Source organism: Montipora foliosa, chromosome 3 (assembly GCF_036669935.1).
Source record: "Montipora foliosa isolate CH-2021 chromosome 3, ASM3666993v2, whole genome shotgun sequence".
NCBI classification, from domain to species: Eukaryota; Metazoa; Cnidaria; class Anthozoa; order Scleractinia; family Acroporidae; genus Montipora; species Montipora foliosa.
Window position 1 is genome coordinate 51030658 of NC_090871.1, and position 17500 is coordinate 51048157.

General features: G+C 39.2%; 1 protein-coding gene across 4 annotated transcripts in view; it reads right to left on the reverse strand.

The window, feature by feature from the left end:
• The window catches only part of LOC137997605 (endothelin-converting enzyme homolog), a 71489-nt gene that overhangs the window by 43437 nt on the left and 10552 nt on the right, over positions 1-17500 (reverse strand). The window contains exon 1 of one of the 4 annotated variants that reach the window (XM_068843684.1): positions 11036-11525. The exons of 2 other annotated variants lie outside the window; for them this stretch is intronic. In XM_068843684.1, coding sequence (XP_068699785.1) covers positions 11036-11342 — 307 coding nt within the window. In that variant the 5' untranslated portion in view covers positions 11343-11525. Of the gene's footprint in view, positions 1-3333; positions 3886-11035; positions 11526-17500 lie in introns of those variants that run through there. One more of the 4 variants, XM_068843683.1, reaches the window with a different exon arrangement.

Below are 17500 nucleotides of genomic sequence, written 5' to 3' on the forward strand. Positions count from 1 at the left end.
TACTCAAGGCTGCAGAGGCGCCGGCTTCCTGTAGCTAAGAGGTAGAACAACTATCAGAACCAGTAAACGAAAGGTGATTGGTTCGATTGCTATTATATGAGCACTCGGATTTTTCCGAGTTTCACCGTGTCATCAAGAATACAATAGCCGCTAGAAAATTATGCAACAGTCTTTGAACACAAGTGGAGGAAAGTTTAAAGTGCCCCTAACCCCAAAATATTTTTTTCGCTAAAATGAATCTTTGCACCTGTTCAAAAGGCATTGCGGCCATATTTTCCGTTCTCTAACAAATTCTGCCTTTTGATAGGCTTCAAAACTTGCGAAAGACCAAGCATCTTCTATTCACGACCGATTGAGAAGGGGAGTGGGTGTATTATTGATTTGACGTCAAAATCTACTTTGCATGCATGTTTACAAAGAGTTGATGCAAAGTTAATCCGTTTGTGACGTCAAATCAGGAATAGACCCACTCCCCTTCTGACAGAAGATGCTTGAATTTTCGCAAGTTTTGAAGACTATAAAAAGGCAGGATTTGTTAGAAAACGGAAAATATGGCCGCAATGCATTTTGAACAGGTGCAAACATTCATTTTAGCGCCAAAATGTTTTTTGGGGTTAGGGGCACTTTAAGGACGGTGCCTATACGTTCTGCGCATCTCGAGATACTCGGGTTTCCTATGGGTGGTGCCAATCTCCACCCCAGATCCCCTCTCTTGACTGAGGGAGACAAGAGCTCTGGGGAACCCTGAAACAAAGTGTCTTCTCATTGGTTTTCGTGAAGAACAATCAAAATCGTCTCTAATTGGTGCATTCATGTTGGCACGAGGAGTGAGCAGGCGCCGTAAGGTTCAAATAGCCGATTTATGGCTCTGACAACTCTACGGCGCATGTTCTCCTACAAAGAGTTTCCCAGAACCTTGGGTCGATCCGAGGCTCTGGTGCTCTGGTGGATACTAATAAACGGGATACTTTTGCGCGGTTTAAAATTATGCGGAGAAAGCAGAACTCATTAAGTGCTCTCGGTATCCGAAAAGAACATTGGGAGTAGCCATGCAATTTTCAGATATAATTATGCCTCAATTTGCAAAATGAGTGTCATACATTGGTCTGTTTTTTTAAAGCTTTTTTCAAATATCATTGATTAATTATCCTTGAAAAATTTTCTTTTGAATTAGTAGGCACCGTCCTTAATTAAGAAACACTTGTCTTGCTCGATTGACTATAAGTGTTTTCGTAATAGGTTACCTTGCGATGTTTCACCCACACACACGCGTGGCTTGTGTATCATTTTTTTTTTTTTGGACCATTTTCAGTACTGTTACTTTATTTTTAGGAAACAGTGAAAACAAAGATTCGCTTTTTCTAGCTGGGCCTTACGAGTTCGAACTACTTCGAGCGATACTAAATGTGTAATTAGGTTACCTTAAACATCACCTGTAACGAAGAGCTTCTTATAAACTTGTTCAACGTGATAATGGCTCAAAATGGATATCGAAAACCGCTAAGAGGGCTGGCGTCTTATCGAGTACCTATTGTTCTAAGAAATGATCAAAACGTTACAAATTTTGTTTAATTTGCTTTCGTCGCAGAAAGAGCAAACCTCTCGCGAGGAAACGGAAAAAGAGCCCTGGTTACCTTAACACTCACATGTTCGTGCGCAGAACCCCGACGTTATGGAAACAAACCTCTCACAGAGACGATGTCAAAATGATAAGCTGTATCATTCTCGTTAAACTCAACACGGGTTAAAAGTCATAACAAAGCACTTAAACCACAAGCATGTTATTGTTGAAACCCAAAGGAAATGATGTCAAGCAACTTTTAGCCAGATGATTTGAAAATCTGGCGATAACTTTTGGCCAGTTTTTCAAAGATAAAAGCCATTTCTTCCTCTCCATCCTTCGCTACAGTGGACAAAGAAAAGAAAGAAAGAAACTACCCAAAGTTCCCCTAATATGGTTCTTGGCAAATACACTAAACATTATTTTTTCAACGGTTTCCAGGCTCTCGTGAGGTGACGCTTTTTAAGTGATATGACTATTACGCGGAGAAAATGCTGACATTTGGGCTTATCTCACAAACACTGAGCCGCCGAACCCAGTTTCAAAGTAAACACGACCAAGCACATTTCAAGTAAAAGAAAGGGAAAAAGGTTACTTTTATGAACTTATTTTTTGTGCTTATACTCCAAAACAGTATTTGCTATTTCTGCGTGACTTTGTTGCTCTAAAATTAGCAAGCCGTTTTCTTTTAAATTTCTTTCCCTACAAATATTGCCTATGCATTACGATATATCTCTGTCTGGAGGACATAATAACATCTTTAAATAGCAGCGCCCTCCGATCCATTTAAAGTAATTCTCTTTGGTCCCGAGGGTTGAAAAACAGAATAAAATTGAGGTGAATAAAGTCAATCTTTCGAAGCATGGTGACGTAAGTTTCGCCGGAAACATGCGAATGATATAAAAAATACGTTTTTTCACGGTTCCTTGAAACATACTACTAACATCACAATTGTCTTTAAGATTTTTACTGTAAGGTGACTTAGCGATCGAAACACTTCTTTGGCTGTCGCAAAAAGATCTAAAGGATCCTCTCATCTATCAGCAATAAAAGCCTGCGCTATTCACTGGATAAATCACTATCCACTGGATAACTAACTTGTTTTTGCTAGTGTTTATCCGTTGGATAGTGATTTATCTGGCCGGGATAGCGTTATCCACCTTTTGAACAACTGGAGGCTGGAGTCAGCGAGTCAATTGACCGCGTAGATTATGCGAGTTTACTGAAGTCAGAAAATGAAAGTAATAACACAAAGTAAAGAACAATACAATTAAGATCTCGAACAACGGAGTTAATTAAGATCTCGACATCTGCTTCAAAATCAGGTTTCTTAAATGATTTGCGAAATCAGATCTACAACGAATGGAGGTACGCTCTGCGGAACATTACCGAAACATGAATCTTTCACCAATTGCAAGGCAAACGTTAGAGATAAAACATTTTTTCTAAACCTTTGCAAGCCGCCTCGACTATTTCAAACGCTACTGATAACGAAAGGTCAACTACGGTCATTTTGTTTTGAGTTAGACAGTGAACCTTGTGTCAATATGTACTAGGAAAATGTACAACAAACATTCTATCAAGTGGAATATCCCATTCTCCTTAAGCTTTACTCCGAGCTCCGGATCAAGAAGGGAAGAGTACAAATAAGTTTAACGTGCCGTTCATACTAATCTAACGAGTAAGCGCTAAAAATTTTCCCGTAACCATTCTCAATTCAGTTTTACGAACCTGACAGCTGAACAAGATCTGAACGGTGGAAATAAGCTTACCAGCAGCCACAACGATAGACTCTTTTGAGGGGTTACTGTAGGGGCTGGTCAGTTTTCCAGTCTTCTCTCTCCCAATTTTGCTCGCGAACAAAGCGATGAACAAAACCAGTAGAATAACCAGCAATGCAATTGCAGCGATCATGATTTTCTCGCGTTTTGCCAATTGTAGCGTCGATGAAGGCGAATGAAGCTTGTTGTTTGCAGATGGTTGAATGATTTCTTCGTCAAGAGAAGTCCACTCGTCAAGTGACTGAGCGATGACTGCAGGTGATTCATCGCTTGGTTTATGATACAGATAATTCAAGTTAAGCAGGTCTTGTCGATCGTATGCTGTTTTATGCATAACTATGAAAGGCTGAGTCGTCTCCCCAAATACCAACGGATGGAGTAGTCCTTGCGGTTGCTACTTACACAGCTGCGATCCTCTTATCAACTTTGAAACGATCTCCCAATCTGTTTTGCAAATCTTTCCCAGGATCGCATTTATTACTTTCAACCAACGAGAGAAAAGCTGCATATTTAACAAGATCCAATTTCGGATTTATGCAAATCGGTTTTTGAGGTGATACAAAGGAAATTAGAGCTTTCGGAACTTGTCTACTTGCTGTGAACTATGATACCCACAGAATTACCCACAGAATTACTCACGACTGAACTGTCAACAGTTATGAGAGAAGTGCAACATCTTGCAATCATTTATTGTCAATTTTATTAGGTTTTGTTACCACAAATGTCGAAACTTCTTTAAAATTTTCAATCAAGATAGCAAACGCGACAAATCAGACAAACGTCCGTCTGTGTACGGCATCGCATCAGAAATAAAATCTACTTTGTTTGCTAACTGGTGTTAGCTTTCCTTTCCATGTCACGCACCGAGTGAACCCGTTTTAGCTATGTTTATGCATAAGTACCGTATATGTGGAGTTTTTTCAATTGTTTGAAAATTAAAACAGTTTTTTTTTTAGTTTCCAAGACATATTTGACATATTCCGATGCCATTAAAAGTTATTCCAACCTGACTTGAAATCGAAAACTTGTTATTTTCTTTAAACCATTGCTTATCCACTGATCCAATTTTGTTTGAGACACATGCTTTGTCGAACGCTGCAGGTTATACCTTTAAAGCTAATTTGTCTCCTTGTTTTGTCGCATTGTATTTACTTCTTAATTTTAAGTGCACATTCCAACATAGTTGAATTAGTAACAAACTCCCGAAAGGAAGATTTTCGGTGATTTTTTTCCGACAATCGAAAAATTGGGCGCAGTGGCAAACAAAGAAAAAAGAGTTAATACTGATATTTTCCAAAGTGTATGCTCTATTTCGGACAATGAGCAAATCTGCTTAAAAGCAAGTGCAATCTTGTTGAAACGCACTGCTTATTAAAGGATTACGCGTATGACATATCGACAATTGTAGATACATAGCGTTTGAAACACCAATACAGCATATATCTGCCATAAGCTATACATTATTTGCAAGAGTAGATAATTGCTCTTATAAATAACAAAACACTTGAATGCTTGAATGGGTCCAAATAAATCACGGAAAGGTGCCAAAGTTTCCAAGACCCTAAACCGATGACAACCTGTTTAACTCCTGATACTAAATTTTAGGACAAACATGGTTGTAGTTTATCCGTACAAGCAAGAGCCCATGGACTCTTAGCATCAAGCAATCCGATGATATTTCGAGTACAATTTGGATGGGCAATAGTAATTTTGTTTCAGATATCAGCAAAATTGCACAAACACATGGGGCGAATGCAATTTGTGGTCTTTGGAAAATAAATTACAAGTGTTTACTATGTGTTTCCTAATTGTAACTCATGAATAAGGTTCGAGAGCTTATCATAATAGGGAGCATACCTTTCTTTGCTAATTGACTTTGCTTGTTGCCACATTTAGCACTGAACTACCTATTCCGAAAGCTGCATTCCGGCCCTTCGCCAATCAGAATGGAGAAATATCCCATGCATGTTATTAAAATATCTGCAGTCAAATGAAATGAGAATTACGGCTAACGGGTAATTTCGCTGTAAATAACCGAGCTTGTCGCTTGGAGAGAGCTGACTGTAAGTGTAAGACGTTTTGTTCTGTGGAAAAAGCTGAGCCCTTCTTCTTTGATGAGCGCCTCTAATGAATCCGGCGCCATTTCGCTGGTGTTATCGCGCGGAGGATTTCCACTTAAACAGTTGTGGATTTGATCTATATTAAGATTTAATTTCATATTGAACATTTGTTCTGTATTCGTGGTCAGTCGAAAGGGTTCTCGCTCGCTTAGAGAGCTCTTAAGCTTAAGAGTGCTTGAAAATGACAAAAGAACTTCAATATCCTGAGAGCCTTCGTAAAATAGATTTTCGGGTCCCAAAGAGAAAAAAGATATAACGCCTGTAAGATTCTTAAGTGACGGCAGGAGGCCATGAGTAGGAACGAGCAACTCCCATACTAAGCTTATGTCACGGAATTTTTGCAGACCGATCTATTTTTTAGACTACCTTTCCCGCAAAAAGTAAAGTCAGTTCCGGTTCGGTGACGCCATGGCGTCAAGTTAGTTTCCTGTGATCGGTTAAACAGTCTCCCGTGGGAGTCTCATTCACGGGAAATTCATTCTATAAAGAATAAATCGGTCTGCAAACACGCCATGCCAGGAATATAGGGCTGGGCCCGGTTGTTCGAAAGCCAGGATTAGCGTAAATTTTCGTTTCATGTTTTCAACTTTTTGGTGAAAGTTTCTTTTGCTTATTTTTGTTTTTCAAGATTGACTTCTTCTGATGTAAAGTTTTGCCGAATATCAGCGTTGAACAGCATTTAGGAGTAGAGAAATAAACTCCTTGGTTAATTTTTAATCTGAGATTAACGTTAATCGGCTTTTGAACAACCGGGCCCTTTTGTTCCTGGTGACGATTAGATCATCTTTCGTGGGAACACACCTACGGTTCCTAGGGAGACAGAAACTACACTTCTTTCATTTTTTTAAGATCACATGCAGTTCTCTCAGAAAGCCAAAATAATTAAGCTGTCAAATGCATTGAAAACTTAAAGTTGAAAACACAGACCTTCAAAGCCGGCATGTGCCTGTTAGTTAAGCAAATTTGGCAAATAAGTCGGGAAGTCGAGAATACGGCGAGTAGGCTCGATTTAACGAAGAAGGATTCAGGGAAGGCTTATTTCTCTAAGTTTTCTGTTTATTAAAAGCAAAGTCACTTTATTTTTCGTCGGTAGTTCTGTCAGTTCTGAGGATGGTATTAGTGGAAGCCGAGGGTGCGTGGTGTATGAACAAATTGACCATTCGTTCCAGCCTATAAGTGCCAATTTTGTTTAGTCTGGTATCTGACCCGTCCAGATCACGGTTAATGCCTAAGCAAAAACTGCCTAGTTTGGGCTGGGAAGCGAGCGACTGTCTAGTCGTTTCGGTCAAACTTGCGTATAATTGGCATAGAAAATTACGAAATTGATGTACGGGACTGTTGCTGGTGATTTGAAGCGGATACGTTGCTTTCTTGGGGATTTAGTAACCTTCGTAGAACGAGGGATGGCTGCTTTGTCTCCAGCCTTTTGAAGACTTCCCTTCTCTTAGAGGGAACAGATCCTCGGATCTGAAAAAACAATCGCTGATATTGCACGCACAGACAGTGGAGAGAAGGTCAGAAGACTTTATAATTAAATGTCAAGAATATTATTATTTCCGCTGCTATTCCTTGGATTTCAACCACTTAGATCGACACATCCTCGGCGAGTTCCCGAGCGAATTAAATTCTCATTTTCTGGTGGGCGGAAATTACCGCAATTGTTTTTTTTCGCCCAATCAGAGAACCTCATATAGTGAAGTCAAATCATGATCCATTATATCAAGTGATACATACCACATCAACGGTCGCCATTTTATTTCTATCGCTCGTGTAACGGACATATGCTGCGACGAAATTTTGGGTCGCAAAGGGTCCCGCAAAATACAAAATTCGACCAATTCAACCTAAAAGATTTTGTTAAGTGAGGACAATTATCTGTACATGTGTAAAATCAAAATGCTCCGTCAAAACACCTCCGAAGAGCCGACTAGAAATAAACCAGGACAAGAGAAAATGAGGGGACAGAGAGGGAGGCTCAAGGCGTTGGCCGGGATATGTTATGTCCACGAAAGTTATTTTTAGACAAGCGGAAGGCTTTGTTCTAGTGAAAGTCTGTCTTCTGAGACGTCCGCATGCAGTCTTTCCTCGCTCTCAGGTTCCTAGTGAAAAGAGAAAATGATGGCGCACGTGGAAGGCTGATGAATATATATTTTCTTTCAAACATCGGACCGAGGTTTGCCTGCATGCGGACGTCTCGGAAGACTTCCGCTCGTCTAAAAATAACTTTCGTGGACATGACATTTCCCAAGGGCTGGACCGGGAGCCTCCTTCTCTGTCCCCTCATTTTCTCTTGACCAGGAAGAGGACCATTTGCAAGGGAGGGGTACTAGTCGTCTTTTAGTGTTCCACTTCTCAAATTAATTTTGGTACAAGTATAGCTATCGGCCGAGCAAATTGTGAATTGCTTTTTGCGCGGGAAATTTATCTTGACGCATTTATCCTAAATGCAAAGATTATTAGATATGTGTATTGCCTTGCTGTTAAATAAAGTTTTGCAAGCATGAGCCTAGAAGTGTTTTTGTGGATTGTTGCCGTCTGTGTGGCAAAGTTCGATGGAACAAATGTTAAGCTGGCGATTTGGTAAGCATTTTTGAGACAGTGTGCAGCCAAACAATAGCCGGCGAATTACAGTGGTTTCGCTCACAAGACGATTCGCCCACGATCAAGAGTTTCGCCTACACTTAAGATGATTCGCCCACACATCTTATGAAGGAAAGATATCCATCGAAATATAATGGTTATAAAATATCGCAACAGAATTTAGAATTCACTAGTGATGCCTGCGTGGCACACGTATTTCTGGCTGTTTTTCTCTACCGAAAAGCGGGGAAATGGCTAGCAAAGGGGGCCGAGCGACGCTTAGGTAAGAGAATAAGGTACGAAAAGCATTCGCGAACTTAACGCATTTATTTTTACTCTGAATACCCGTAAGGTATCCGAGTTATAATCCCGGTCGCCATCTTCCCTGTACACGGCGGTGCAGCGCATGGTGCCACCCTTCCACATCATTGTGTTCTGAATAGGCCTAAGGTCTAATTAGGCCTTACGTGAATGTTCTTCGGCCATTCTCTTCTAGGTCATCATTACCCAAGACTTACTAGCAGGCATTTGGTGTGAAAACGTCATCATTTCCCGATTATTCCGTTAGCGCTTGCAGCTTTCAAGTTGACATTTTCCTTGGTAACGCACACTACATATATAATACTATATCACTGCATCTCTATATACGCGCAAGCTACAATGATGCCTCCTTGGTATTTTGCCTAAAGGCAAAAAACACGAGAGGCAGGTAAAGTACCGGACCGCGAGTAAATAGTCTCCTTCCCACAAACGCGTAACACACCCTAATATAAATGAAGAAAAGGTTTTTTAATCTATACAAAAGAAACCCCAGAAATTACGACTAATTACGATCTAAAACTACGATATTTATAATATTTACAGTGCACTTGAGTACAGTTCAGTGTGCAATGCAAGGTCTTGTAGCTCCTGAATCATGCTACCAACTTGAACGATTGTCGCGACATTCCGACTGTGTTCTAACGAACTCTTCTAGCTGATAACTGTTCTACGAAAACGTCAAGCGCGAACTTGACTGTCGCCAACTCTCTCCAAGTGAAGGAGTTTGGAGACTCGAGCGAAGACCAATTTCTATGAAACATTGCAGTGGAACCTTGAATAAAAGCGGCACATCCTAGAATATTATCGAAAAAACGAGAGCCACCAGAAGGACTGACTGACGTAGAATGGGAGAAATAACCCACCAAAAACCCTTCATAGTCATTCAAACCACATGACCGAACCAAAGCCTCTCAACCGTGCCATCAGAATATTAATTTCTCACTTATTCGTTATCCTTAAGTGTGGGCGAAAACTCTTGATTGAAGGCGAATCAAAAAAGTAAAATTCGTACTGTACTCCGACATGACTAAATGAAAAGTATTTCTCGCATTTTTCTTTTTACGTCCAAGAAAATGGAAACAGAAAATGGGAACAGTTTGGCAACCAATATACGCTGCTTCGTGACCGGTTTATCTTAGCGGTTCGTAATGCAAAATTCGTAACGCTCAGAGAACCAATCAGAAATTTCCTTTTCATATAGGACCAGTTTGCCTATGTAATAAAACAATTTATGGCCCTATCACTAGTCTACACCACAAAGCCGCAAATTAATCTCTAGAACAAAAGTTTATTTTTCCAAATAGGCACCCGAAGGGCATTTGGAATCAATGGGCACTTTTCATTCAATTAATTTATTCATGTATTTCCACCAGTGGCAAAGCTCTTCTATCTCCTGTACACGTATATCACATAGAACACAATTTTCCAATTGCCATTGACAAAGGACTAACACTCGGAACGTCAGTTAACAAATCTTTGTTTACGTTACTGTAGTAAATTCACCTATATCAACTCATCTGGCGTGGCAAATGTAAAGAATGCAATGGTTTTCAAACACTTGTGCTCGGTCTGTTTTTCAGTTGCGTACTCATGAGCACAAACAAAACACTTTTTTGACAATTATTTGTTGCGTCATCCCCACGGGCAAACATATTTTTCACATGAAACTTTGTTCCCTCTCTAAATTAAAGGCAGTGCCTCCTATTGTTATTGCGCATAGTTTCTGCGCAACTCGAGATACTCGGATTTCCTATGGGTGGTGCTTATTAAGACAGAGATATTTTTGCGCGGTTTAAAACTACGAGGAGAAAGCAGAACTTAGGAAGTGCTCTTGGAATCCAGAAAGAAAATTGGGGCTAACCAAGCATTTTTCAGAGATAATTAAGACACAATTTGGAAAAGAACGCCACACATAGCTTTGCAATTTAAAGCCTTTTTACAAATATTGTACATGTTGATTAATTATCTTTGAAAAATGCGTAGTTATCCCTGATTTCCTTTTTGGATTTCAATAACACATGTTAAGATCTGCTTTTCCTGCATATTCAGTAAACCACGCAAAAATACTTTTGAATTAGTAGGCACCGTCCTTAAGACATCTGAGAATGGAAATAAGTACTAAACTGCAGTAGACATGAAAATCACAGAGTTGTCTCTTGCAAGCTTTTAACGTTAAATCACAAGTGCTTTGCAAATCCACTCCGCCTTAAAATATTGTAAACAGCCAGACGTTTCAAGTTTCGTAATTGATTTTCTTTCGTCCTCTGTCTCGTTGTGGTAATTTTTCGACGATTGCAAGTAGGGAGTAACAAATTCAGCAGACACTTTAATGGGGGTGAAAATTACCAAACAGCTATGAAATTCATTATCAATGGTTCAAATATTATCCTCAAAGGAAATTAACTACCAAACGTCTTCATTTTGTTGACAATATAAACTTGCGTGCATTGGCTTTCTCTTCTCTACCGGCGTAAAATTATATTCTTTCAGTTATTTTAAGCTCAGTTCAATTAATTTTTTTTTTTAAATGATGAAATTCAATAGATATTGAAAACATAACTGAATGTGATCTGAATTTGTAATTACAGACAAGCTTAAGCTGTAAAGTAAACACAAATTTTACTTGGGCCACTGCTTTTTAGCAGTATAGATAAAAATAAAAATGTTCCTACCTAATCCAGCCTGTCTTCTAGCTTCGTTTAAAGAGCAATATAAACTGATGCCAGGGTGTTTGCATTTTCCATTTGCGTCGAACGGAGCTTTCTTCTTCGACAATCTATGCTGTCTTTCAGAAAAGTACAACCCCGTGAAAACTGCACAAAGAAAAGCTAAAACCACCACACAGACAAGAAGAAACTTTTCCCTATTTGATATTCCCTTCCTTTGCCGTCCATAAATGATTGTTTCCCCATCGTAGTTTCTTTCTGTTACTTCCACCTCACTTTTTGCTCGACAATATTCAACCTTGCAGTTCGACATTTTCACGAGTCACGGTGTTGTTTTTTCCTTCACAGTATGAAATAATGCATCGACGACAATCATGAAAGACGAACTGTGTTTACAAATATTAAAATTTGTCTTCCTTTGCAGAATTATTTTCTTTACGTGTCGAATAACAACAAAACCTTATAGCTGCTGTATTTTCTTGTACACACACACACACACAAACACGAAGCAATTACTCAAACGAAGCAATTACAGAAAAACATCTTTTCAGTGCGCACAAAATAATTTTTGTCCCGTATTTTAATTAGCTAAGTCTTTGGATGCCTTTCTTAAGTGCCATCAATTTTGCGAGCAAAAGCAATGCAATAGGTGAGAGTTGCTATGCATTTGTGCTTTCTCGTTAAATTAACCACGCCAAATATGGTAAATAAGAAACCATGAGTAAGTTGACCAGTTAATGTTATCAACCACTGGAACCACTGGAACCACTGGCGCGTGGATAAATGATGACAAAATTTATCACTAATTAACAATTATTCGCCGAAGGGGAAGTGATTATCACTGAGCCTGAGGCGAACAATTGTTTAAATATAAATACACAGGTGATTATTTCAAAAAAGAGAAAAAAAAAAAAACATTTCAACGCGAAATCATCTTCACTTACAATGGCAAAACAACTACTGGCAGCCATTTTGTCCGTCGAGGTGATTAGCGGCTGTTAATCCGAGATAGCGAGCCAATGACAGCGCGCGATTTTATATAATCACCTGTGTATTTATACTAATTCTGAATAGTACTTTGCCCTTTCTTATGGAATTTGAACACCTAGTTTATAAATATATCTAAGCTGGTTGGACAAACAGTAAAAGTCCTTGTTCAGTAACGCTTTTATTTTTTTTGAAACGTTTCTTTAGGGGCATTTTATCAATTAGTGACCAAAATATCAGTTAGTGACCAAAATAATTACACACAACTCTAGCGAACTCCGCTCGTTGTCCTGTTCGTGGACCCATTCTGCAAAGGAACTGGAATCCATCTCTCGTTTCCCTCCTGTGTTCCAGTTCCCTCGCAGGTTGAGATAACAGGTGGCTATCCCAGATTTGAAGTATCTACTCTGGCCCATTCTTGTACTCCTAGCCTCAGGTGGTTTAGCGGTTATCAACTGCGCCTCCAACCTCTGTGACCGGGTTTCAACCCTGGCCTCGGGTCGTATGTGGACTGAGTTTCAGTCGATCTCAGCCTGACTCCGAGGGTTTTTCTCCGGGTACTCCGGTTTTCCTCCCTCATCAAAATCGATTCCCAGTCAATTACATCTGGCTGGGTTTGCGATGCTCCGAGATCACACATAGATCGTACGCACGGCGTACGGCGGCAGCCGTGCGGCGCCTTCACATGCATTCGGTCCGATTCCGTTGAGCCGGTTGATCCTGAAAAGCCCTAACCTTGTAGGGAGCTGTCAACTAAGCACATTTACATCTACATTTACAACTTAGTACAAGCGTTCTGTTGCTAACCAAAGCTTTTTCCGTATTTACGGTACCACTCCATCCGCGTTTGAAAAGTGTCCAACAAAACCGAGCATTCAGATTCTTGAGAAAAACGTCAAAACCCACTAGTAAACCTTGTTACATTTTACTCTTAGCGAATGCATTTACGTGTCTCATCTAAAACGAGAACAAATACAGAAAGACAAAAGCAAAAAAAAAAAAAAACATAAAGCAAACACTACTACAGCAAAACATTCCGCCATGTGCCAACATCAAAAAGAATAAATTTCCATTACTTCAGGCGGCAAAAATAGTAGCTCTGTATGCTTGTTACTTGCATAGTGCTGGCGCCTCTTAAAAGTCGCGCACAAGATCTTAGTAAGTAGCGACCTTCAGATTGGAGTACGAAAACGACTGCGAGAACGAGTTTTCTGTACTGGACAAGCACATTACGTTTAAAGAACGAAAGTTATTTTCATAGTCGTCCTCGTACTCAAATCTGAAGGTCGCTATTGAGATCATCTCAATCTTAGTTGAGAATATCGAGTTTCTTTTCTTCTCGAATGACTTTTACGGGAAAAAAATTCAAGTAAAAATACTGAAAGAAGTTGCCACATATCCTGAAATTGTAAGGACGGTAGTATCCTCTGGTACTCCATAATCTTCAAAACCTTATTTTTTAAACAAACACAACAAAGGTAATCATTTTTACAACTAGAGACATCTTTTTACGCACTTTGTGGGCAAAGTAAACAAATACTATACTGAGTCTATTTGGATACACATTTTTTAAATTATTGCGGCTAAAATAAGCTGGCATTTCAAGTGGTGAAACGTCGTCGTCTAATGTTGTAGACTACAAAAGAAACAAATTCATGACAAGAAAATATGCTGTCTAGTTGTTATTAACACGGATGAGGACATGAAATGTAAATTCGAAAAAGAGTTGAACCCCAACCTCGTTCCTAGGCTCTCTTTTTTCCTCCCTTGTTCTCGCAACATTTTCTCGAGAGTGGAATTACAATAATCATATAATATCACCCAGCGTTGAATATATGATAATCATAATTACATGCCGATGATATACTCTGGTCTAAGTCCCAGGACTTGTGATAGCGGATAAAAAGAAAAAAAAGTAAAAGTGAACACGGAACTTCGGCTTATAGGAGCAGCTTCTATTCACTAAACCACGATGAACAAGTCACAAAGTTTCTTTAATATTTGTTAGTTGTTGCCTGGCATCTAGAATAAGATCACTATAATTCAATGATTAAGCTTAAGCGCTGATTTCAAAATGGTTAGCTTTGTTTTAAGTGTGGCCTGACCTTTCTCGTTAGTTGTGTCAAATAATTTGTTAGCGCATGTTTACAACCCGGTCTTATGACAAACGAGATGCTTCCGTGAAGCATACACTGGGTTGCCTGTGGTACGTGTTACCGAAATTCAGAAGGCACTGAATTGTGTGGAAGTGAACTACAGCATTCCAGTCTCTGAAGAATAAAAAATAAAAGAGAAGCGAGAAACATTGGCTTCTGGGCTGACATGTTGATCATTTTCAAGTTCCCTCACAACTTCTCTTCACCACAAGTTTAAGCGTGCCCTCTGAGCATCGGACGGTCGATCGAGAATAAAATATTTACGATATGAAAACAACATTAATTTTGAACAAGAGAAAATGAGGGGACAGAGAGGTAGGCTCAGGGCGTTGGCCGGGATATGTCATGTCCACGAAAGTTAGTTTTAGACGAGCGGAAGTTTTTGTTCTAGCGGAAGTCTGTCTTCCGAGACGTCCGCATGCAGTCTTTCCTCGCTCTCAGATTCTTAGTGAAAAGAGAAAATGGCGGCGCAGGTGGAAGGCTGATGAATATTTAATATCATCGGCGTCACAATTTTTCACTTATTTTGGGGCTTAATTTGTTGAAACTGAAGCACGCTTCCAACAGACCTGTTTATTTTCGCAAACCCTTCCTGCATACAGAGCAATACTAAAAAAATTCTCCCATATCACATTTCAACCTTAAGCTCAAAAATTCAATACACAACATCATATTATAATTCACAAAGGCAGAAAATACCACAGAATCCTTTTACAGCGAAAAATGTATTGAAACAACAACATATTTGCTCTTAGAGGCGAAAACCTCTTCCTATTTCATTGCGTGCGTGAAGACAAGAAACTCAATCGTGTCAAATTATTATGCTCTTCAGGTTCAAACCCTTTCCTGAAGAACCTTTTCCTTGAATAATGATGCTCAAAATAGTCGACAGGCTTTCTTTCAAATAATTCTTGACTGTCACATTTCCAATTATTTTTTTTACCTGACTTTATTGAACCCATAAGTTACCAGATAATTTTCCATTTGGTTTCAGTGTTGTACATAAAACTACACTCTTGATAAAATATTGGAAATACAGCTCACTATGATTTCGGCTCGACGGGCGAAAGATTGTTGTCGAAGTCCATTACTCGTCGCTTTTACGATTCCAGGTTTTTTTTTTTTCACCGCCTGCCTAGTTTATTCAATTGACTTTCATTATTGAGTTCCATAAGGGTATATTTTGTTTAAAGATCCACTAAAACGCCATTCGCGTTACATGACTTTCGACGCCATTGCAGGTTAAGTTTATCATTCTACTATGTCCACTAGAGAAATCTACGCATTTCCACTTCCCTCTCTATCCTAAGAAGAAGGCTCTATGTACAAAGACACCACTTAGCAGGGGAGTGACAGGCAAGACTTTTACCGACACGTAAAAAAAAAAAAAAGAAAAACACCCAACAAATGCCACCCACTTTCCGAGTGGGATTGCCATACTGGCAACCCAGTAATAAATTAGGTTACTGTGTTAAAAAATTTTGTCGAAGCAAGCGGTGACTCGGTGGTTCAGTGGTTAGGAGCGGTAACAGGTAAGTTAATAATCGTAAGTTCGAGTCCCGAGTCCGGATATCTGGGTTGAATTTTAAGAGAAAAATATTCAATACCCAGTATTCCTTCCAACTGTCAGTGTCATGAAATAATGATAATCGTATATTCAAAGCCGGTTGATACTATGCTATTATCGTAATAACAGTGTCGAGAATGAGTTTGTTCTCCACGACAAGGGAGGAGAAGAGGGTGAGCCTGGGAACTAGGTTGGTCGAGCCATACCCTTATTCGGCCACTGGATCGATACTGGAGACTCATGGAATTTTAGCCGCGAACCCAGGTTGTTTCAGAGTTTCGAAGCAAGCAACCGTGGACAATTTTCCTGTCGGTGTTCGTTGCATCAGTGGCTTGATCTGATCGGCGTTATTTCAAGTTGAGAAACTAAATATTTTAAGCAAAAGCCGATACAACGTAGATTTGATTTTAGTGATGTACTATATTTCGGCTGGCCAAAACAGCCTTCTTCAGGTACAATGAGAGTTTACATTGAATTGCTTCTATGTACATATATATATATATATATAGTAAATGGATGTTGACGTAATACCGCCATGTTTTATCACATTTTTTCCAGTATTACGTCAACATCCATTTACTATATATATATATATATATATATATATATGTACATAGAAGCAATTCAATGTAAACTCTCATTGTACCTGAAGAAGGCTGGTTTGGCCAGCCGAAATATAGTACATCACTAAAATCAAATCTACGTTGTATCGGCTTTTGCATAAAATATTTAGTTTCCCAGGTTGTTTGTATACGCTTGAATGAAGCTAGGACATGATCCTCGAAGGTGACACATGGTAGACATGTGCCATCAAACGTAAACACAAGAATATCGAAACAAATTCAGTTTTGCGACAGGACACATGGAGATGACAAATTAGAAGACAAGGAAAACGCCTCCATTCTTTTCTTTAAAAACGCTGAGAGTATAATTTGCAAGTGATGTGAGGTGGTTTAATTTTTGTTTGTTGCTCTTACAGTTCTATTTAAAGCTTTTTGTATGGGAAAAAAAAGTTACTCAAATGAACGTAGCCTGGATCCCCTCCTGACATAGCCAACGTGAAAGAAGAAATCTAAGCTTGATTACAAAGCTTGGAATGGTCTTCAGAACTACAGAGACAAATCTAGCAAAAACTTTCCATCATTTGTACATAAATACAGTAGCAATGATAATGATACATCATTCATTTATTTTCTGTCGGTATTGGAAAAAGACCAATTTGTGTAAAGGCGAGACAGACAAAAATTATGATCAAAAACGTTTCTTTACCTAAATTAGATACATTTTTTTGACCAAATACAGAGTCGTATATGAGATAGTAACGAGAACAGATAAGCGTGATACGAACAAGACACGCAAAGCGAAGCTAATGTGTGGAGTCATATAAGCGACAGGATAATTATAACAACAGTAAAAAAAATTTATTCAGTTAAGTGTCAAGTGTATTTAGCGCTTGGGTACGTACTAATTAAGAACACTGTAGAGAAATTGAATCAACTCAAATAGAATCATAGTTGGTTTTGGAGGAGAGAAGAAAACCGGAGTACCCGGGGTAAAACCTCTCGGAGCGGAGAAAGGAACCGACAAATACAGCAAATGAACTTAACCACATATGACGCCGAGTCTGAGAGTAGAACCGGGGTCACACTGGTGGGAGGCGAGTGCTTTCCCTGCCCCCCAAGACTATTTTTGATTGAAATAAGTTTAAAGAACTGAAGTAGTCAGTCAGTATTTATTTGAGTTAATGCAGTTTGTGGTCCA